The following is a 23,163-nucleotide window of genomic DNA, read 5'->3' as shown; positions in this document are numbered from 1 at the left end:
GGCTCTTGAGTCGGATCCGACTTCTTCGGGGGGAGCTGGCACGAAAATGGAGTCAGATTCCTGTGAAGGCTTGATAGACGGCTTGAGGAGGCGCCGAAGGGCGACGCCAAATGGTATTGCTTGGCGGGTGGAGCCGATTCGTGCCAGGGCGTCTGCTTGGTCGTTGTCATTCCTTGGCACGTGGAGGAACTCGCACCCCTCGAAGTATCCGCTGAGTTGCTGCACAAGGAAACGGTAGCTCGCCATGTTTGCATCCTTGGCGTCCCAATCGCCAGATGACTGCTGGACCACTAAGTCGGAGTCGCCATAACACAGGATCCGGCGAATGCCAAGCTCTTTGGCAAGCCGGAGCCCGTGAATGAGCGCCTCGTACTTAGTGATGTTGTTGGAGGCGGCGAAGTGGATCTGCAGCACATATATTAGCTTGTCTCCCTTGGGGGAAGTGAGGACAACGCCGGCTCCCAAGCCAGTGCGCATCTTGGAGCCATTGAAGTGCATCCGCCAATGGGTGGAGTCGGGCGCTGGCGGCAGGTACTGGGTCTCGGCCCAGTCGACGAGGAAGTCGGCCAATGCTTGCGACTTGATGGCGGTGTGGGGCTGGTAGTAGATGGTGTAGGGAGCCAGATCGATGGCCCATTTGGTCACTCGGCCAGAAGTATCTCGGCTTCTGATGATCTCAGGAAGTGGGGCTGTGCAAACCACAGTGATTGGATGCTCCTGGAAGTAAGGCTTCAATTTCTTGGCGGCAAAGTGCACGCTGTAGCACATCTTCTGGTAGTGGGGGTAGTTCTGCTTGGAGGCCGACAGTACTTCGCTCAGGTAATATACCAGTCTCTGGACAGGTAGCGCCTTGCCATCCTCCTTGCGCTCAACTATAATAACTGTGCTGACTACCCGGCTGGTGGCGGCAATGTATAGGAGCATGGGCTCTTTAGGAGTCGGAGCCACCAGCACAGGGGCAGTAGTCAGCATTTTCTTTAATTGGAGAAAAGCTTCGTCCGCCTTGGGGTTCCACTCGAAAAAGGTTGTCTTCTTCATGAGCTGGTATAAAGGGAGAGCCTTCTCACCCAACCGACTGATGAAACGGCTGATGGACGCCAAGCAGCCGGTGAACTTTTGCACATCTAGCAGTCGGTGGGGTACCTCCATCCTCTCGATGGCCTTGATCTTTACAGGGTTGCACTCTATGCCACGTTCAGAGACCAAGAAGCCAAGGAGTTGGCCGGCTGGTACTCCGAAGACGCACTTCTCAGGGTTGAGCTTGATCTGGAATCGGCGCAGGTTCTCAAAGGTTTCCTTGAGGTCTTTCAGCAATGTTCCGCGCTTCTCCGTCTTCACCACCACATCGTCCATGTAGACATGGGCGTTTCTGCCGAGTTGCTTGAGGAGGCACTTCTGCATGCAACGCTGAAAGGTGGCGCCGGCATTCCTCAAGCCGAACATCATGGTCAGGTAGCAGAAGGCTCCAAACGGCGTGATGAAGGCGGTCTTCAGTCTGTCAGCCGGGTTCAGCTTGATATGGTGATATCCAGAATATGCATCTAAGAAACTCAACAGCTCGCATCCGGCTGTGGAGTCTATCACCTGATCAATTCTCGGCAGAGCGAACGGGTCCTTGGGGCAAGCTTTGTTGAGGCTTGTGTAGTCGATACACATCCGCCACTGCTTGTTCTTCTTCAGCACCAGGACCGGGTTTGCTAGCCACTCTGGGAAAAATACTTCCATAATGAAGCCGGCTGCCAGGAGCCGGGCTATCTCTTCTCCAACAACTCTTCTCTTCTCTTCTGACAGGCGGTGCAAGGGCTGCCTGACGGGCTTCACATCAGACTGGACATGTAACTTGTGCTCGGCGAATTCCGTCGGTACACCTGGCATGTCTTTAAGGGACTATGCAAAGATGTCTCGATTCTCACGGAGGAAATTGACGAGGTCGCCTTCCTATTTGCTGTCAAGGTTTGCACCTATGACAGCGTACCTCTATGGGTGCTCCGGGTCCAAGGGTATCTTCTTTGTTTCTTTGGCCGGCTTGAACGAACCTTCAGCTTCCGACTCCTTGGGGTCGGGCTACATCTCGGGCTGCTTGCCGGCCATCGCCACAACCCGATCGAGAAGCCACTTCTCAGTCGCGATCACCAAGGACTCGGCCAGCCGACTGCTTTTGGCCGCGCAAGCGGACGACTTTCTGTTGTCGCCGGCTACGGTTAGAATCCCCTTGGAACTCGGCATCTTCATCTTGAGGTAGGCGTAGTGGGGGACCGCCATGAACTTGGCCAAGGCAGGTTGGCCAAGCAACGCATGGTACGGGCTTTCGAGGTCCACCACTTCAAACCAAACTGGCTCTCGACAGAAATGATCTTTGTCCCCAAAGAGGACGTCTATCAGGATCTTGCCGATTGGCAAGTAGGAAAGTCCAGGAACGATGCCGTGGAACACAGTCCGGCTGCTCTAAAGCTGTCTTTGCTTGATTCCTAACTTCTCCATGGTGTCCTTGTACAGGATATTGATGCTACTGCCTCCGTCTATCAGCACTCGCGAGAAGCGAGCGGCCCGCCTATCCGTGGCAAGGGTGGCACCTAGGACCAGGGCATAGGATCCTGGACTCGGCATCACCTCTGGGTGATCAGCTCTGCTCCAACTGATAGGCCTCTCGGACTAGTGCATGAACTCTGGAGTGCTCGACGCGACTGTGTTCACCCCTTGCTGCTGCAGCCGCCTGCTGCGTCAATCGTCGGCCACACTGGTGAACACCACATAGGCTCCGTGCTCTTCTGGGTACTCATCTTGTATTGCGCCGACTGGCTTGACAGCCGGCTGCTGGGGCGGCGGTGGAGGCGGCGGCCCAGCAGGCGGGGGAGGTAGGAGGCCGTCTCCCTTGGCGATTCTGGTGAGCCAGTGGCATTTCCGGGTGGTGTGGTTCGACGGCTTCGCGCCGCTGTGAAACTTGCAGGGCCATCTAGGGTCTACTCGTAGGAGAAGGCCGGCAACCAGTTGGACTTGCCGCCTTTTTGTCGCTTGGACGGAGGCTGCTCCTCCGGCTGTTGCTCTTCGACTGTCGCAACTTGCCGGCTGCTGGAAGCCGGCTGTGGGGCTTTGCGCTTGTGGTCGTTCTACTGTTGTCTCGGACTGGCGTCCCCAGCCGGAGTTCTGGGAGCCTGAGGGGCGACTTTGCCAGTTGCGCTAACTTGAATCTCCGCCTTCATGGAGGAGTCGGCCGTGGCGTATTTGTCTGCTATGATCAAAAGCTCGTCGAGGGTCTCCGGCTCGTCGCAGAGGAGCTTGTGCTTGAGGAGGGTGCCTTCTCTGCACCCGGCAGTGAAGTACTTGATAGCCTGCACCTCGTGCACGCCCTCGCAAGAGTTCCGAAGCTCGGCCCAGCGCGTGAGGTAGTCGTGAGTCGACTCGTGGGGGCCTTGCACGCACAAGGAGAGTTGGCGAGGCTTGGGAGGTCGCTTGTACGTGCTCGTGAAGTTGCGGACAAAGGCTTCGGTGAAGTCGACCCAGCTGTTGATGCTGCAGGGCTTCAGGCTGTTCAACCATGTCCGGGCCGTGCCCTGGAGCATGAGTGGAACGTACTTTACGGCAACACGCTTGTTGCCGTTTGCTATGTTGACGGCCGTGGAATAGTCAACTAGCCAGTCTTCCAGCTTCACGGAGCCGGTGTACTTGGGCGTATCTCGGGGGAGCGTGAACCCTTTGGGAAAGGTCTCGTCTCGGATGCGAGGTCCGAAACAAGGCGGACCCAACTCGTCTTCTTCTTCCAGCGCCAGGGATCAGTGCAATCGGTCGATCCGGTGGCGGGCGTCATTTTCTCCGACTCCCTCTCGGCGGCCAAGGCGGTCGCCGAGAGTCGGATGCTCGACGGGCGGCGGGGAGACTCGCCTTTCTTTGCGAGGAGGAGGAGGCAGATAGTCGTCCCGCCGTTCTACTGCTTTGGGGCGTCCGTCTTGGTCGCGCTCGATGGTGATGCGAGTCCGACTGTGGCTGACAGCCGGATCCTTGTCTTTCCTTCCGCGGACACCGCCGGTTGGTGTCCGAGACGTCGCGCCTTGATCTCGGCGGGGAGGCAAGTCGTCGTTTTGTCGTTGCGGCGCCTCTGTGCGGCAGTCGGCTTCGTTCTGTGCGGCAGCCGCGTCGAGGAGCTGCTGGACTCGCTCCATCATCAAGCGGCGCTCTTCGCCCTCGAAGTTATCTAGCTCGTCCGCCGCCGCCTGGGCGGCGTGGATGTTCTCCGCAGGTGTGGCGTACACAGGGCGATTGGCCTCGAAAAGGTTGGCGATGACCGCGCCACGCTGCCGGACCACGCCAAGGCGGCTAGGCCCAGTCGGGGCCGGTGAGCCGCCCACAGCGCGATCCATCTCACGCTGGTAGGCTTCTGACAAGCATCTCATGCTTGCCAGCTTCTTCGCGCCTTCGACGAGCTGAAGGCGGCGCGCCTCCAGCGTCTCGGCGTCGACGTCTCCCGGAATGGGCGCGGTCAGGTCTTGCAGAGCCGCGTCGAGTGGATCATGAGCTCCTTCGCTGGAACACTCGCAGTGATCGAGGATGAGAACCTCCGTGACGGTGCTTCTGCCGCTCTCCGCGCAAGGGAGCAGCTCGTCGTAGACCACCATGTTGGTGGGGAATGCGTCGAGCGACGCGGTGTCAGAGTCGACCAGCATCGGGTCAGTGGAGCCTATGGACTCCAGGTCCACGGCGGGCTCGCCGGCGACGTGGAGTTGGTCGAGGAGACCTGCGAGGAGGCTCTCGGGTCCGCTCGTGCCTGCGTCGGATGCAGGCTCGTCGGAGAGGCGAACCTCGCCAACACGTTCGGCGAGGCAGCTGGCCGCGCAGGCGATCTCAGCATCGTGCAGCGCGTTGGCGCAGACTCTGTCTGGCATGCCGGGCTGGCTGCGCTCGCCAGTAGGGTTCCCGTCCAGAGCAGGTCTCTGGACGACGGTGCACCTCGCCCCACGGTGGGCGCCAAATGTCGGGGGTTGGGTGCGACATATGCCAAAGGATGGCTTATCATGGTGGGAGTGAGTAGAATGTCGTCGGTGCCTGGAAACGGGATAAGGCGAAGACATGCACGCCGACGGATCTTACCCAGCTTCAGGGCTCTCCGAGAAGATAACACCCCTACTACTGCTCTGCGGGGGCTCCGCATGATCACTATGGCAAAGTGAATACAGGGTTGCTCCTAGAGCTGTTTCCTGGAGGTAGGAGAGGGCAAGGCTAGCTCCCTCCTTCCTATATGATCGGGTCTAATGCTAAAGAATCTATCCCCCTTGCATGGGTGCCCCGGGGGGCTTATATAGGCCTGCCCCCAGGGATACAATGGTAATCCAGCTGGGCGTGGGTCCCAGCCGTCTGTCTCTCAGGCCGTCGTCTTCTCCGCCGACTGCTGGGGCCCGCCGACTGGTGGGCCCTGCCGACAGGCCTGGTACTGTAGCCGTGCTTCCAATGACGCGGGCTTGGTCATGGGGTCGTGGCAACAGTGCCGCCGCCTGGCGGACGATCATTGTCGCCATTCCCCGTCTTGTCTGGTTAATGGCGTGCGGGGCCCGTGGGAGGGGCCGGCCGACTCCAGGGGGCCGACTCCCACGGGTCCGTCTTTGTGGCGCTCTCTCCGTCTTCTGTACCCCCGCTGACGGGCGGGTCCCGCCGTCTCGGGGCCGTATAGGTAAGCCGTCGTGGGCACAGTGCGCCGCCCATGGGGGCTGAGGTCAGGGCGGGCATGGCAACAGTGCCGCGCCACGATGGAGATCTCCAGCGATATGGTGCACTGTAGCCATGCCAGCCCTTCGTAAGCGGGGCAGGGACGGCCACGCAGTGACCGTACCCTGCCCCGTCCATCGTGGCGAAGGCAGGGGTGGTTGGGGTCGCGGGCTGACTCCCATAGTCGGCTTATCTCGAAGTCGTCAGCTAAGAGTCGGCTTATCTCGAAGTCGTCTGCTAAGAGTCGGCTTAACTCGAAGTCGTCCCTGGAACTCGGCCGTGAGGGGCAGTTGTCGCCGACTCCCAGGAAGCAGCTCTTTATCATGGGGTCTTGAGGGGCGCAGCCTGCCCCGATGTTTTGAAAGGTTCTGGGGCTCGGGTTAGCCTACCCGTGGCCCATTACTCCGACAAAACACAACATCACGGGAAATGTAAACATGGTTTGATGGAACATGGAGACACTTGTAACCTTTGTGGAGAGGACTGTATCCGAGGAACACGCATTTTTTCGACCGATACTCAAGTTTATGCTTATTGTACGGGCGAAGATGTGGCCAACACGCACAACCGAACACTTTGAGAAAGGAGTAATCTGGAGTTTCATGAAGCAACACTTCTAGAGGGGACTTCATGTGAAGAAGTCGTGTGGGAATCCTGTTTATCAAAAAACAAGCAGTAACAAAGGCATCGCTCCAGAACCGAAACGGGACAGAGGCATGTGCAAGAAGTGTTAGCCCAGTTTCAACTATATGACGGTGCTTACGCTCAGCTGCACCGTTCTGCTGATGTGTATGAGGACAAGACACATGATTTGAGATACCAAGCTTCTGAAAGAAGGTGTTAAGATTACGGTATTCACCTCCCCAATTAGACTGAACATGAATAATTTTGTGCTTGAGTAACCGTTCAACATGTGCTTGGAATTGCATGAAAACATGAAACACATCAGATTTGCGCTTAATAAGATAAAGCCAAGTAAAGCGACTGAAAGCATCTATGAAACTGACATAATAGTTGTGCCCACTAACAGAGGTTTGGGCATAGCCCCACACATCGGAAAACACAAGTTCAAGAGGAGCCTTGACAACACGACTTGATACAGAAAAGGGCAACTGATGACTCTTGCCTTGTTGGCAGGCATCACAAACTAGAAACTCCTTATTACTGGACTCAACGGGAAGACGATGACGATGAAGCACATGGCGCACAATGGGAGTGGCAGGGTGGCCAAGGCGAGAATGCCACTGCGACGACGACACCCGCACACCACTGAACACCTGAGATACTCGTGGCACATCAGGCACTCGTGGCACATCAAGCGCATATAAGCCGTCGCGAGCTCGACCACTAAGAAGAACGTCCCTCGTATCCCGATCCTTAACAAAAAAATGGAAAGGGTGAAACTCAACAAACACATTGTTGTCAAGAGTTAATTTAGGAACCGAGAGTAAACTACGTGTGACTGAAGGAACACGAAGGACATCAAGGAGACGCAAGGTTTTAGTGGTACGAGAAAGAAGAGATGCCTGACCAATATGTGATATGGGCATACGTGATCAATATGTGAGATGGGCATACCTGATCCATTGGCAGTGCGAACCTAATCATGACCGGTGTAGGGTTGTCGAGTGGCCAACTTGTCAAGCTGGCTCGTCAAGTGGTCCGTGGCGCCTGTGTCCATGTACCAGGCAGGATCCACAGAGTATGAAGGAGTGAACCCGGGCTCCTGTGTGGCAAGAGCAACTTGCTTCTCGTTGCCCTTCCCATTGTTCCCGATGCCAAGGAAATCACGTTTAAACCGACGATGACACCGAGATGCCAAGTGCCCCTCAATACCGCAAAGCTGACACTCGACACCACCACCACACGCCTCGCAGTGAAGTCGCTTGCAACCAGCCATTGGAGGAGCGGGAGCGGGCGGACGAGGCTGGTTGCCCGAGGGCGGCGGTGGCTTCTGCTTGGCACCACGGGCACCTCCGCGAAGAGCAGCATTCGCAGAAGGGCCCTCCGTGTAGACTCCGACAGAGCGACGAGCAGCGAGCCGCTATTCCGTGTTAAGGAGGCGGGCGTAGAGGTCACGGGGTGGCATCGGCCTGTCACGCCCGTTGACATTTTCAACCAGAGAGTCATAATCCTCGTCCAGTCCATTTTGAATGAATGAAGTAAACTCCTCATCACGGAGCGGCTTCCCAATGGAGGACAGTGTATCGGCCAAGCTTTTGACTTTGTTGAAGAAGGAGTGACAGAGAGATCATTCTTCTTGACATCACCCAGCTGATTGCGTATAGCAGACGAACGTGCGAGCGACTGTGAGGAGAAGCTGGAGTCAAGCGTGGCCCATGCATCCCTCGACGTGGCGGCAAAGACAACCATGCCAGCCACAGATGGAGTGAGCGATGACTGAATAGCACCCATGATGGCTTGATCTTGAGCAGTCCACCGACGATGAGCAGGGTTGGGGACCATGACAGAGCCACCATGGGACGAGGGCACCGGAACCATAGCCGGAGGGCACAGCAGGGAGCCATCAACATATCCTTCAAGGTAGTGGCTCCGCATCAGCGGCAACACTTGAGCGCGCCACAGGAGATAGTTATCAGCATAAAGCTTCACCGTCACCAGATGGGCGAAGTGAAACGGCCCTGGTTCGGCCATCGGCGCGGAGAGCGGCAGATCAGGCGGCGGACCAGGCGGCAGAATGGCACTATACGGGACTAGTGCCTCGGCTGATGGTTGTTGATGATGGCCGTAAGCCGCCGAGGAGTGCGCACCATACGGGAGCGCAGGAGGAGCGGTGTACGGCTGGGCAGCAGCGTAGGACGTCGGGGCTGTAGCAGAATACGGCGCATACGATGCAACCGATGGCGCGAGGTAGGGCGCCGGGTACGGGCCGCCGTACGGCACCTGGATGGGAGCGCCATAGGGCCCCGAGGCAAGGGGTGCATCGTGGCGGGGCCGGCCTGGCCGCATCGTGGTACGGGGCCGGGGCTGGAAGACCACCGTAGGCCGCCTGCCCATTGGCGCCGTAGGAGGCCGATGGTGGAGGCGTGCCCCGCGACTGGATCGGGGTGGCCGCGATCGGAGGCGCAGCACGCGACCGAGGCGGCGGCAACATGGCGGGCGATCGATGTGGCGCGGGAGGATGTGATCCCGACGCAGTAGATCGGGCCTAGGCAAGTGGAGGCGACGCCAGGAACTGTGACTCCATCGCCAGAGTGGAGAGAGGCGGCGCGGCGGGGGGGAGGGGGGGCGGCGCGACGGCAGCAGAGGAGGCGAAAGCGTGATGCGGATCGAACGCGTCGTCTGATACCATGTTAGACGTATTAGGGTTTGAAACAATGCTCGATACCCTTGGTGGGTACGGCTGTCATATATTTATAAGAGGGAACCGTACAAATACAAGTTGTGTTACAACATGTATATCTAATATATACTTAGTCTAACATTGACTCACATGCGTTGCTGATCCGATGGATTTTGTAGAATTGGCTTGGACTTTTGTCTTTGTACCACCGCCCCTGATGCTTCTTAATGTTGTTAAATCATTTTCTTCCTGCTGTTTGGGAGCCCAAATTAATTTTCGGCATCGACGATGTCTGACTAAGGTGCCTTGCTGTAAAAGAAAACAATGCATGCCTGAGGTGTGTTACCTTCAATTCTTGGAATAACCAAACCTCCTATTGGTCTGGCGATAGTAGACAGACAATGGTGGAACTGGAACCCTGACTTTCAAAGACTTGCTGGAACAATTAGCTGATTTGACAAACTTTGCACAATCTGCTCGAACAATTAGCTGAAGTGATACACTTTGCACGATCTGAAGCTCGAGGCGACCAACCCAAGCATTCTCATTTTTCAATGGACAAATTTGACAACATTTCTATCATTTTCGCGTGCGACGGTTCGCTAGCTGGGTCCGACCGGTCTACACTACATACTTACCTGCTCCTACTAGGCTGCTACACACCATCACAGTAGGATGTAAAATGTGCATGTGCAGGCACTTGTTTTGGCACTGCATTCATCAGTTCGTTCCATGGCTTTCAGAACCATGCTTGTCATGTGCATGATCTTGGCTTCACTATTGTTCAACGCGTAGGACGTGCTTGCCGCCAATGCATCCACTCAAAAAAAAAGATGAGCCAATGCATACAACGCAATCGTTTCTTGAGCCATTGGCATTAACTGCCTCCCAAAATTACAGCTCTACCCAATGCTATAAATTAACCATTGTGAATTTCTTGGTACTGCCACTTCGGCTAGCTGGCCTTCAAATCCCAAACGGAGGTAGTATGAACAGCCACAGATTTAAAGGTTTTAAGGAATTTTAAATGTGAATTATTTTAATGTGAAACAAAATTGAACATAACAAATTTGAATATTGTTCAGAATTTTGAATGCGACTTTTTTTAAACATGAAACAAATGCAAACAATTTTCTTCGAAAAGTGGAACAAATTTTGAAACTCTAAAGAATTATGAAAATTGAGAAAAAATGAAATTCCAAACAATTTTTCAAAACACAAACAATTTTGAAACTCTTAACTTTGTTGAAAACGAGACCATTATTTGAAATATTCAAACATTTTTGGAAAATATGAACAAATAAGTACATTGAACTTTGTTTGAACTTTACGTTTTTTAAAAGGAAAAAATAAGAAAAAGACAAGAAAACGGATTCATGAACCTTCTAGAAGGTATCCAAACCTGTAAAAACCGACCTGGAACCATCTAGAAGGTTCCCAAACCAAGCATGTCCAGAGGCAACAAAAAATTAAAACGGTTTGGCCCATGTTCACTCGTATCAGTAGGGTTTGTGAGAAACAACAACTGTTTGACCCAATAAATGTCAAATAAGGTTTTCTCCCAGCAGGCGCCCGACAGGAGCGATGATGTCGCCTAGTTACCAGGGCTTAAGCATATTTTTCTATTTTTTCATTTTTCTTTCTCTTGGTAATTTATTTTTCTCCTTTTAAAAAATTATTACTCTTTTTGAAATATGTTCAAAAAGTTGAAAATTTTGTTCTTGTTTTCAAATATTCTTTGCAATTTTAAAAAATGTTCTAGAATTTCAGTATAGTTTTTGTTCACAAATTTAAGAAATATTATCTTTTTAGTAATTTTCATAGATTTTAAAATGTACGTAGTTTTCTGATTGTGTACAAATTTTTCATCAACTATTCAGATTTGTCAACAATTTTTGAAAAAGTGTTCAACCTTGTAAAAGTTTCACACACAATTTGTTCATGTTGATTGATAATGATAGAAATTGCAATTAACATTCAAATTAGGAAAAACTACATGCTCATGGATGCACCCCAACTGGTGGTATGTTTTGATATATGAATAAGTGACCCTAACTTTTACGAGCAGGCTGGCATGCCTTGGTAGGCATCCATCCATGTTTGAATGATTTTTGACATGTCTGGCCATTTATTGGCCTTTTTTAAGCAAGAAACTCCAGAAAATGCAAAATTTATCAAAAAGAAGGTGCTTCCAAACGGGGCTTTTTGGGCTTTTAACGTGCTTTCAAATTTTTGTTCGCTCTTTTTAGAAAACATTTGTGTTTTGGCATTCTGAGAAATTTTGGAAGGCATGAACATTTAAAAAAATCATACCATTTTTAAAATGCTAATATTTGTATTTTATGAACAAATTTTTGAAAGCATGAGCAGTTTTTGAAAAATAAAAAATAAAATTAAAACACAAAATGAAAAAGTGATAAATAGCAAATAGAAAAAAAATAAAATTAAATATTGTGAAAAAGACTGGTTCTCTACAGTAAACTGGTCGCTGATGGATGGTTCTTATAGTCCGTGTTACCTAGTTTGAATGGAAGCCTTTTAGCTCGTGTGGCTAGCGACAAGTGGTCGGCAGTGGGAGTTACATTGTTCGACCCCATGCACTGCCATTCTTTTTTCAGTGACTTTTTTCTTATTTCCGTGCGCGACAATGGGGTGGCTCAGTCAGGCGACCTTCTGTGCATGCTGCCGTCTATTTGACATTACTCCCCAAACGTACGGAATTTCCTATTTGCCACATGTTGTGGCAAAAAACTGGGCAATCACACACACAATCGTTGAATGGGCCGGCCCATTTGAGCGTTCGAGCCACGATATTGTGAATCTTCTGGAAGGTTCCTGGCTCGTTTTGGGAACTAGAGTATATAAAAGGTTCCTAAACCGATTTGTCATATTTTTTTCAGCTATAGTTTTGTCTCTATTTTTCACATCTTTGTTTCTTCTCTGATTTTATGTTTCCTTTGGAATTTGCTTATGTGAACATTTAAAAAAATCAGAATTTTGTTTTTTGTTCTCATTTTTAATGTATTCGTAATTTCAAAATGTGCTCCAAGTTTATTACAAATACTGACTGGACATAATAAATCTTACTCGAAGTTGCATCCTTATTCTGCGATAACCAGTAAATATGTACACCAACCATTACCAGTTGTCCTGCGTCTGTTATATAAATTTTATTTTCACGTAAGCACTGATGCTGTTTTGATGTTCTTTTCTGAGAAAATGCCAGTGTGATTCTCTTCCCCATAGCGATAACATTCTACTTCACCTGGTGGTTCATTCATTTTGTTGATGGATTCTTCTCTCCAATCTATGCACAATTGGGTATCAACATTTTTGGTATGCAAACTACTCCGCTTCTTTTGGTATTGAAATATCAAATTTCTTCGATGGTTTGATGCCATGTTGTAGTTTCTTCAATAAATGACTGCCTTCATCCTGTTTCCACTTTGGGGTTTGATCCTATAGTGTTATTATTATATTATATGTTATTGTTTATTGTTGTGTATTATACAGTCTGCATAATTCGTATGCTGAACCTAGAAATTAGGTGCATAATTTGATAATTTTTTTAAGTTCTAGTTTATCGTGTCATTAGATTCTTAAATTTCTGTACAAAAAATGTGTGAAACATGACATGAAACTGAGTAGTTGAAATCAGTTATTATTTTGTAACTTATTCATTGCTAAGAAGGATGCTTACTGCCTATCCAGCTTATTTTCCCACTGTACTCATTTGAATCTCCAGGTCTTGGCTTCATCACTTCTGTTACTTTCATATTTTTCGTTGGGGTCTTCATGTCATCTTGGGTTGGAGCATCTGTTGTTGGCATTGGTGAATGGATCATCAAGCGCATACCACTTGTGCGCCACATCTACAATGCATCCAAGCAAATTAGTGTTGATATATCGCCAGGTAAATTCACAGTTATCATGATATTCAATCTGCAGAGTAGCTTATGCACTAACTTTTGTTTATTTTTACATATCAAAACAAACAGGCATTCAAGGAGGCAGTCATCACACGACATCCTCATATTGGGGAATATGCATTTGGGTTCATTACCTCATCAGTCTCGCTCCAGGTTTACTATACTCTTCACTGTTATACCGAGTTCCCAATGATTTTCACTGTTATACCAGGTTTACATATATTTTTCATGATTTTTCTCTATGCTCAGTATGCAGTTATGTTGCCTTGTAATCTTAGTCGCTGGCATGAACCCTTGCATGGTTGAATGTTGAAATTCAGTTTTACCACAAAATTTGACCAACTCACCTTGTAAAGGATGGAAACCAATATTTTTGGAATATTCAAAATGATGATAAATGCTTCTTTTGCAAACCATTCTGTTTTTTGCTCTGATTTAAGCTATAGCTTTGACTCATCTGAATGTGTAATATCCCTTCGTTACGTCATAACAGAGCTATTCTGGTCAAGAGGACCTTTACTGTGTCTATGTGCCGACCAACCATCTCTACATTGGTGATATCTTCATGTTGAACTCGAAGGATGTGATAAGGCCTAATCTTTCTGTGCGTGAAGGCATTGGTAACTCCTAAACTATATCCTCTCGTTATCTTATCTGTTAATCTGCTCCAAAACATGTGAAAAGGCGGTGACATATTTCTGCGCCGTTTGGCAGAGATCGTTGTGTCTGGTGGTATGTCAATGCCCCAGATTTTGTCGACCCTGGATCCACATCCAGATCTGCGTGCAATCCACACAGACCGAGGTGGAGCGAGCAGAAGCTGAGGCAAACTACCTGCATACATGTTCGTCGATATCAAGTGTAAAAGTCTCAACACAGATCACACCAGTGCGGCGAACAAGATCCTGAGCGCGATGCACTAGCAATCTGTCACGCCTGAGGATCAAAGGATCTTGTAATTAAGTAGAAGTAGGTAACTCACACGCGTTGTCGATCCGATGGATTTTGTACAATTGGCTTGGACTTTGTCTTTGTAATGCCGCCCCAGATGCTTCCTAGCCATACTTATATTTTCTTATGGTTGTTCAATTGTTTTCTTCTAGCTGTTTTGGAGTCCAAATTAGCTTTCGGCATCAACAATGTCTGACTGAGGTGCCTTACTGTAAAAGAAAGCAATGTCTGCTTGAGTTGTCCTGCCTTGAATTCTTGGACTAATTAACCTCCTATTGGTCAGGTGATAGTAGACACTAGACCAACAATGATGGAACTAGAACCTTGACTTTGAAAGACCTGCTGGAACAATAGTGATATGATAAATTTTGCACAATCTGCTGGAACAATTAGCTGATGTGATCAACTCTGAACAATACTCTGCTGGCGACCAACCCAAGCATTCACATTTCTCCATGGATAAATTTGACTACATTTCTATGGTTTTCGTGCATGGTTCGACGACTGGCCTGACTAGTCTAGACTACATTGACCTGCTCCTGCTACACACCAGCATGGTAGGACGTAAAATCTGCATGTGCAGGCGCTTGTCTTGGCACCGCATTCATCAGTTCGTTCCATGGCTTTCAGAACCATATGGTTGGTGGGTGCATGATCATGGCTTCACGACTGTCCAGCATGTAGGATGTGCTCGCCACCAGAGACTTCGCTCAAACCAGCGGCAGCGGTGAGCCCAACCAGCTGGCTCGGATCGCCAGGAACTGGCTCCGCCACTGATGCCAGCACTCAAATCTTTAGCATATGTAAAGATGACAAGGCTATCCTGATGAACTAGTACGTGACTGTATACTCGTTGTACCAAAAATATTCCGGGTAGCTATTGTTTCAATTTGTGCACTCAGTATTGCGCCGCCACTTGAATTATTTTTCCCAATGCCGCTCATTCCTAAAGCATAATCACTTCAGAACAGCAATTGCGACAAAGTTTTCTTTACTTAAATATATGAAGTTGGACTAGCAAATAAGGAACCGATCTACTATATCTGTTTGCTTGGCTACAGGGTCATGTCACTACTCAAATCTTATACTAGTATTTATAAAGAGGAAACATATACAAATGTAACTAGTAGGTGCGGCTCTTTACTCATCGTACCAAAAGTATCCACATAGCTATTAATTCAGATTTTCACAGAGTCGTGTATAGTACTGTGTGGCTTACATGTTACCACACATGAAGTTTCTAAAGATAAGGTAATCTCCTCTTAATAAACGTTAAATAGCACACCAGTCTTTCATTGTCTCTCATCCACCAAGGACGTCCAAAGACTTTTTCTTAGGGAAGATCTTCACTGCTAGCTTTATTTATATCAAATACTAGGTGGTTCATCAACTCTATTACAAGAAAGTTGGTTAGAAAAGCAAGACTTGACAATCGTGGGTGCTGCTCCATTCAATTCCCTTGGTAACGATGAACCCCACCTCCCCGGCTCCCCGATAAGTCCAGCTAACGCCACACAATATCATAAATTGCCGTAGCCTCATTCTCTATGGTTTCTTGGCCTGTGTATGCCTCAACCACATTAGTTGAATCTGTTTCTGCTAGCATTGCTACACACTTGCGAGGCAGATCACAGGAAAGCAAGCAAAAGTCAGGGAAAACTACTTGCATATTTGTTCATCAATTCCCTAACAAATACTCCCTCTGTTCACTTTTATAAGGCGTTGTAAACACTTCAGACATCGTGCAACTCAATTTCAATTGTCTGAAATGACTTATAAAAGTGAAAGGAGGGAGTAGAACTTTGAACACATACCACACGATTGCGCCAAACAAGATCATGAACACAATGTATTAGCGATTTGTCGCGCCCGAGGGTCAGAAAGATGTGCAATTAAGTAGAAGCAGGTGACTCACACACATTGCTTATCTGATGCAATTTGTATAATTGGCTTATACTTTGCACCACCATAGATATTTCATAGTTGTAAATGTATTTTTTTTACTATTGTTTAATTGTTTCCTTCTGAATGTTCGGAGTACCACTTAGTTTTTGACATCAACAAATTTGACTAGTTCGCCTTGTAAAGGATGGCAATGAATACTCACAAAATACTAAAAATGAACCTTTCTATTGTCCGTTCTCATCAAGGCATAGCTTTGCCTCATTAGAATGTATAATATCCCATCATTATGTTATAACAGAGCTATTCTGGTCAAGAGGACATTTACTGTGTATCCTTCGTGGTGAACTCAAAGGATGTGATAAGGCCTAATCTTTGATACTACCCACTATTTACAGGAGTATGATGCACCGTAAAAAGTCTCTAGAGGCAGGTCTGGGAAGATGCAGATGAAGGTTAAGAGATCACCCAACCGGCTGTACAAGGTGCTACTCAAGACAACATTTGGCGCTTCTCATGTGTCATCAACAAAGTTGAGCCCAGAATCTTTCAGACACCAGCAGCAGCAGCCTGACATGCATGGAGATGCCATCAAGAAAGGGGGTGTCGCCCACCGTGGCGTCAGCTCACGAGCATCAAGCGCGGACGCGGGCAGCAAAGGCCAGATCAAGTAGGCTACCCAAAATCAGGTGAACATCAAGCAGCAACAAGATTAGGGAGTGATTGTTGGATAATCCTGTTGCATTAGCATGTATGTGTAGTGCAGGTTCTAGGTTGCATGGTTTTGTTAGGCGTGTAGCTCGGCTACTCGGTTGCTAGTTTTCTTTTTGCAAATAATCGTGTCATGCAACGTGTGCATGTACACGTCTTGGCTTAGTATTTAGTTAGTTGGATGTGGCCGCCGTTTGTGCTTCGTGGGATGGCACGAATCGAGCGCATGCAGCGGCGTCGCAGCGCAGTTCGGGTGGCCGTGGGATGGCACGTCCGTTATACCCGTTCTCCGCTGTGTTTACGTTATTTTCTGTTGTAACAAAACGGCAATTTATTTGACCGTATAAATAAGAGATAACAAGAAAAGAGGCTTGCAGTTGCGCCTCGCAAAACTACAAGTGTCTTCGTGTTCCTCTCGCTGTTCCTCTCCACCATGCTCGCGTGTGTACTCCGGCCTGTGATCCAACATCCACCACTGATGCCAGCACTAAAATCTTTAGCATATGTAATGTAAAAAGGACAGGGCTGTCCTCATGAACTAGTGTGTGTGAGTATACTCGTTGTACCAAAACTGTTCCGGGTAACTATTGTTTCAGTTTGTGCACTGAGTATTGGCTCGCCAGTTGAATTATTTTTCCCAATGCCGCTCATTCCTAAAGCATAATCACTTCAGAATAGCAATTGCGATAGAGTTTTCTTTACTTAAATATATGGAGTTGGACGAGCAAATAAGGAACCAATCTATATTTGTTTGCCTGGCTACAGGGTCATGTCACCACCCACATCTTAGTATTTATAAAGAGGAAACATATACAAATGTAACTAGTAGGTGCAGCTTTACTCGCCATACCAAAAGTATCGGCATAGCTATTAATTCAGATTTTCACATGGTTTATAGTACCGTGTGGCTTACAAAAGCTGAAATCTTACTACCTTGTAACAAGTTACCACACATGAAGTTTCTAAAGATAATGTAAGCTCATCCACCAAGGACGCCTAGTCTTTTTCTTAGGAAAGATCATCACTGTAGCCTTATATACCAGGTGATTCATCGACTCTATTACATGAAAGTAGATTAGAAAAGCAAGACTTGACAATCTTGGGTGCCGCTCCATTCAATTCCCTTGGTAACGATGAAATCCACCTCCGCAATAAGTCCAGCTAACGCCACACAATATCATAAAACACCGTAGCCTCATTCTGTATGGTTTCTTGGCCTGTGTATGCCTCAACCACATTAGTTGAATCTGTTTCTGCTAGTGTTGCTACACACCTGAGAGGCACACACCACAAAGGTCTCGGACACCCCTTCACAAACTCTCATCTCGGTACCTTATTTGATAATTTGCTTTAGAAACATGTGTAAGGGCGTTGACACATTTCTACGATGTTTCACAAAGATCGTTGTATATGGTGGTATGTCGATGCCCTGGATTTTGTCAACCCTAGATCAACATCCACATACAATCCAAGCATGCCATAGGAGAACGAACAGAAGCCGGGGAAAACCACTTGCATATTTGTTCACCAATAACAAATAGAACTTTGAACACATACCACATGGTTGGGCCAAACAAGATCATGAACACAATGTGTTACGATTTGTTGCGCCTGAGGATCAGAAGGATGTGCAATTAAGTAGAGGTAGGCGACTCACGCGCATTGCTTATCTGATGCAATTTGCATAATTGGCTTATACTTTGCATCACCATAGATACTTCGTAGTCATAATTGTATATATTTTTTACTATTGTTTAATTTTGTTCTTCTGAATGTTCAGAGTACCACTTAGCTTTCGGCATCAACAAACAAAATTTGACTAGTTTTCCCCTAGAGAAACAAATTTGACTAGTTCACCTAGTATAGGATGGGAAGGAATACTTACAAAATACTTCAAAAGAATCATTCTATTGTTCGTTCTCATTAAGTTCGGAGTTCACCTAGTACTCCCTCCGTATGAAAATATGTAAGACCTTTTTTACACTGTGACAGTGTCAAAAACGTCTTATATTTTGATATGAAGGGAGTATTCAACACAGATTACACCAGTGCGGCAAACGAGATCCTGAGCGCGATGCACTAGCAGTCTGTCACGCCTGAGGATTGAAGGATCTATAATTAAGTAGAAGTAGTTGACTCACACGCGTTGCTGATCCGATGGATTTTGTACAATTGGCTTGGACTTTGTCTTTGTACCACCGCCCCTGATGCTTCTTAATGTTGTTAAATCATTTTCTTCCTGCTGTTTGGGAGCCCAAATTAATTTTTGGCATCGACGATGTCTAACTAAGTGCCTTGCTGTAAAAGAAAACAATGCCTGCTTGAGGTGTGTTAACTTCAATTCTTGGACTAACCAAACCTCCTATTGGTAACCACAGTTCGTGGTCAAGCGGGGGAGAGCGAGCATGACTCTCGCGACCGCGGTCGTCCCCGCGTGAGCGCGCGGCCGCCGCCGGCCGGATCTCCATGCTCCGGCCACCCCCGCGTCTGCCGCTCCCAGATCCGGCCTCCATGTCGTCTGCTCCCCCCTTCCCTCCTGCCAGGAATCAGGTGTGGGAGCTGTGCCCCGGCAACCCCGCACCGTCTCTCCCGTCTTCATCAGCAGCTCCCCGTCGGCCACCCCCAACGCTGGTCCACGCCCCAGCGAGCGCGCTGTCGCCGCCTCCCGCTGAGATGTCTGCTGGCTCCGCACCGTGCGTCGTCCCGCAGCCAGCCCCGTCTCTTGCTCGATCCCATCTGGATCGGGCCCTGCCGGTGCTGGGCCGCTCCGTCCATGCTGTTGGCGGGTCAGGGAAGGTGCCGGTGGTGTCTCCGAGCAAGTTGGTTGCGCCTGTGCGTGTGCCTGTGCGTGTGCCCGTGCGGCTCCCCGTGCAGGCCTCTGCTGCGTCGATCTGTGTCGTGGAGGGACCGGTGGGGATGTGCTCTCCCGTCGCCGCGCCACCGCATCTCGGCTCGGGTCGGCCTGAGCCCGAGTCATGGACCTCTCTCGCCGCTGACGGCGACGATGACGATGAAGAAGAGCTAGCCCCTATGACACCGCCTGCTGCCAAGGCCTCGACCCCGGCCGCTGCTCTGCCGGACGTGGTGGTGAAGGCGAGTAAGGGATGGCAGGAGGTGTTGCCCCGGCATGGTCCGCGTCGCCCGACATCGCTAGCCCCTGCAATGGCTCCCCGTCCAATCCCTGCTTCGCTGCACGGTAGATGTTGCAGATGCTTCGCTCCTGGGCATCGTGCGGCCGACTGCAGAGATCCGCTTCGGTGCTCTTGTTGCTTGGAGAACGGTCACCGTGCGCGCGGATGCCGCAATCCTTGGCGTCCTCTAAGTTCTTTGGCATGACTTGCCATGCCGCCAGTCCTCGGTTCCATGCGCCATCCTGCTCTAGCTTCATGTAAGGGTGCAATGAAATCCGTGCTCCCCTCCAAGGCGCTTCACCATGGGTCTTGGGCGTCTGTCGTCTCTCCTACCGTTGACTCAGCAACCCCACCCATATGATGTTGCGGTCCTCTCTGACCGATTAGACAAGATTGTTGCAGAGTTGTCTGGCACGGGTTCATAGCTTTCTTGAGCGGGCGGAGGTTGCTCTTAGCAGGCTCTCCCTTGCACCGGCTAGGTCGCAGACCACTCCGATGTCATGCCCCTCTGGCGTGGAAGATGTTGGCTCTATGGAGGAAGGGAGGCAAGAGTTATATGGATGTTTCTCCCCTCGTATTGAGAACGGTTCATCGTCACTCTCGGGCGAGTCCATTGTCGTGCTTGATGCTCCGGTGTTGCAGGTCATGCCCGAGCTATGAGAGCTATGTCTTAGCCCTGATTCGCCTCTCTCTGTAGAGCATTTGGAGGTGGTCTCATCGGCGGCCTCGTGTGAGGGGCATGTGTTGCCAAAGTCATGTGAGCAACTGGAGGTGGCTGAGTCCATAGCATTGGCGGTTCTTGTGGTCGATGAGGTTGCGTCGGTGATTCCTTTGGTTGAGGTTGTTGATGCGGTCAGTGTGTTGATGCCTGCTCCTGGCGGCGTCTTGGTTGATGACAACGAAACTAAGAAATTCAATGAGTTTTATGATTTTCTTGACAGATGGGTGGCCCATCAGCCGGCATCTGGCAAGACAAGTGACCCTCCAAAGAAGAAGTCAACTAAGGAGAAACCAAAGAAGAAGAAAAACAAGAAGTGTGGCGCCATCCGAAAGGCGTCTGTGGTTTCATGGTGGAGGGTGGTCATTTTTCGTTGGTGTGCTCGCTAGGAGTTTCATTGTGTTCTACAAGTATTGAGGGTTGCGGTTGTTGCTTGTTTAGAGGGCCGCTTGAGCAGTTTTGGTGTTTCGTACTTTGCGAGTAGTCCGTATTTGGGAGTCTGTATCAGTTTTCGCCCGGTTTTCCGTAAATTAACCGGGCAACTCTCTTCTTCTTGATTAATCGATGAGGCAAATATTTTTGCCTCTGTTTTGAAAAAAAAAACTCCTATTGGTCAGGCAATAATAGACAGTAGACCAACAATTGTGGAACTGGAACCCTGACTTTGAAAGACTTGCTGGAACAATTAGCTGATATGACAAACTTTGCACAATCTGCTGGAACAATTAGCTGATGTGATAAACTTTGCACATTCTGACGCTGGTAGAGACAAACCCAAGCATTCTCATTTCTCCATGGACAAATTTGACAACGTTTCTATCATTTTCGCTTGACAGTTAACTGGGTCAGACCGGTCTACACTACATGTGGACCTGCTCCTCCTAGGCTGCTATACACCATCACGGTAGGATGTTAAATATGCATGCGCAGGCACTTGATTTGGCACTGCATTCATCGGTTCGTTCCATGGCTTTCAGAACCATGCTTGTCATGTGCATGATCTTGGCTTCACTATTGTTCAACGCGCAGGACTAACTTGCCATCAGAGCTTCGCTCAAACTAGCGGCAGCGGCGAGCCCTGGCAGCTGCCCCGGGTCGCCGAGTGCTGACTCCACCACTGATGTCGGCACTCAAATCTCTAGTATACGTAAATAGGACAACGCTATCGTGTGAACTAGTAGGTATGACTGTACTCGTTGTACCAAATATATTCCGGGTAGCCGTTATTTCAATTTGTGCACAGAGTGTTGTCTCATCACTTGACTTATTTTTCTCAATGCCGCCCGTTCCTACAGCATAATCACTCCAGAATAGCAATTACGACAGAGCTTTCTTACTTAAAGATATGAAGTTGGACGAGCAAATAAGGAACCAATCTATATTTACCTGGCTACATGGGTCAAGTCGCCACTCACACCTTAGTATTTATAAAGAGGAAACATATACAAATGTAACTAGTAGGTGTGGCTTTACTCGAGTTGTACCAAAATTATTCATGTAGCTATTAATTCAAAGCCGCCGCCCCCTCCTCCTCCCCCGTGCGGCGGCGCCACCCTGCACCGGGGAGCCCCCGCCCTCCTCCTACAGCCGCCCCTCACCTCCGCTCTCCTCCGCCGCCATCGCCCGAGGCGTCACAGGGCAAAGCCCTTGTGGCATGGTGGCGGCGGCGGTTTTCTCCTCGGATCTCGATCTAGTTGAGAGGCGGCGCTCCTTTCCGGCCAGATCGGCGGCGGTGGCGCAGATCGGCGACGACATGGATGTGGTGCGGCGGCGGCGGTGGAGGACGGCACCAGCAATGGGGGATCTAGCCTTGACTCAGTCGGGCTAATTCGTTGTGCTACGATCTCAATCGCCGTTAGCGGTGCACTACTCCTGGACTTGATCTGCAACACGAGGATGTCTGTGGCGCCGGCCCTAGGCTTGGTGGTGGTGGCCTTCTTCTTCGTCGGAGTTGGTCTGGATCCCGGGGCGGCGGCCCTGTATGGTGGCGGCCGGTGAAGCTAGGTCTTCCCGCGGCGGCATGGCGTGGTGCAGTCCATGTCCAAGGCGGATCTGTGACGACGATCTGATCTACGTATTGGTTCGGATCAGAGACAGTGACGAGCACGCGGGATCCATCTCGGTGGCTCTCGCGGCTTGGCGAGGCGGGGTGGGAGCCCTCCTTCTAGGCTCCAGTGGTGGCACACTCAGGCAGTGGCCGGTGCGCCAGGGCTCCTACGGTGGCATTGCTGTTGCGGTTGGTCACCGGATCTAGGCGGCTAGATTTGGGGCTTTGAAGGCGGTCGAGACGATGCACAGGTTGTCGGGTGGACTACTTGGGACGGATCCGGGTGAAAACTTGGTCTTCGGTGGATGGCTGGAGCCGGTGATGACGATGCCCTTATCATCGTTTCCTTCATGAAGGCATCATCGAGGTGAAGCTCCCAGCTCCACTCAATACCTCCAGGGGAAACCCTAGATCAGCTGATCGGATGTTGGCGGCAATCATGTGTCGTTACCCCCTTGGGGGCGGCATTCTTGGAGGTGCACTCCTTCTCACGGGACCAGCGGACGGCTTCTTTGGTGGAGCGGTGCTTCATCCAACACATTGATGGCGACGGATCTCGACGGCATGGCGCAGTGCAGATTCGACATTTGATGTGCGAGGATGGACTCGCGCAGGAGGACGACGCTGTCTGGCGTCGTGGTGGCGTCGATGGCAAAGAGACCTGGCACGGAAGATGCAACAGTACAGCTCTGAAGATGGTGGTGGCAGGTGGCTGTGGTGGCCTCATACTTGGCAGGCGTCCTGGTTCAGGAATGCGCCGGACTGGTAGGTTCCCC

The 23,163-nt window shown here is 49.9% G+C and overlaps 1 protein-coding gene across 1 annotated transcript in view; it reads left to right on the top strand.

Annotated features, from left to right (window-relative positions):
- LOC119349121 (protein LIKE COV 1-like) overlaps positions 1 to 14,016 on the top strand; it is a 47,448-nt gene extending 33,432 nt beyond the window's left edge. The window contains exons 4-5 of the mRNA XM_037617134.1: positions 13,421 to 13,547; positions 13,642 to 14,016. Coding sequence (XP_037473031.1) covers positions 13,421 to 13,547; positions 13,642 to 13,751 — 237 coding nt within the window. The 3' untranslated portion in view covers positions 13,752 to 14,016. The remainder of the gene's footprint in view (positions 1 to 13,420; positions 13,548 to 13,641) is intronic.
- The last annotated feature ends 9,147 nt before the right edge of the window (positions 14,017 to 23,163 follow it).

Source organism: Triticum dicoccoides, chromosome 1B, assembly GCF_002162155.2.
Source record: "Triticum dicoccoides isolate Atlit2015 ecotype Zavitan chromosome 1B, WEW_v2.0, whole genome shotgun sequence".
Lineage (NCBI taxonomy): Eukaryota > Viridiplantae > Streptophyta > Magnoliopsida > Poales > Poaceae > Triticum > Triticum dicoccoides.
Note: the sequence above shows the minus strand (reverse complement) of the source record. Positions and strands in the feature narration are given on the sequence as shown.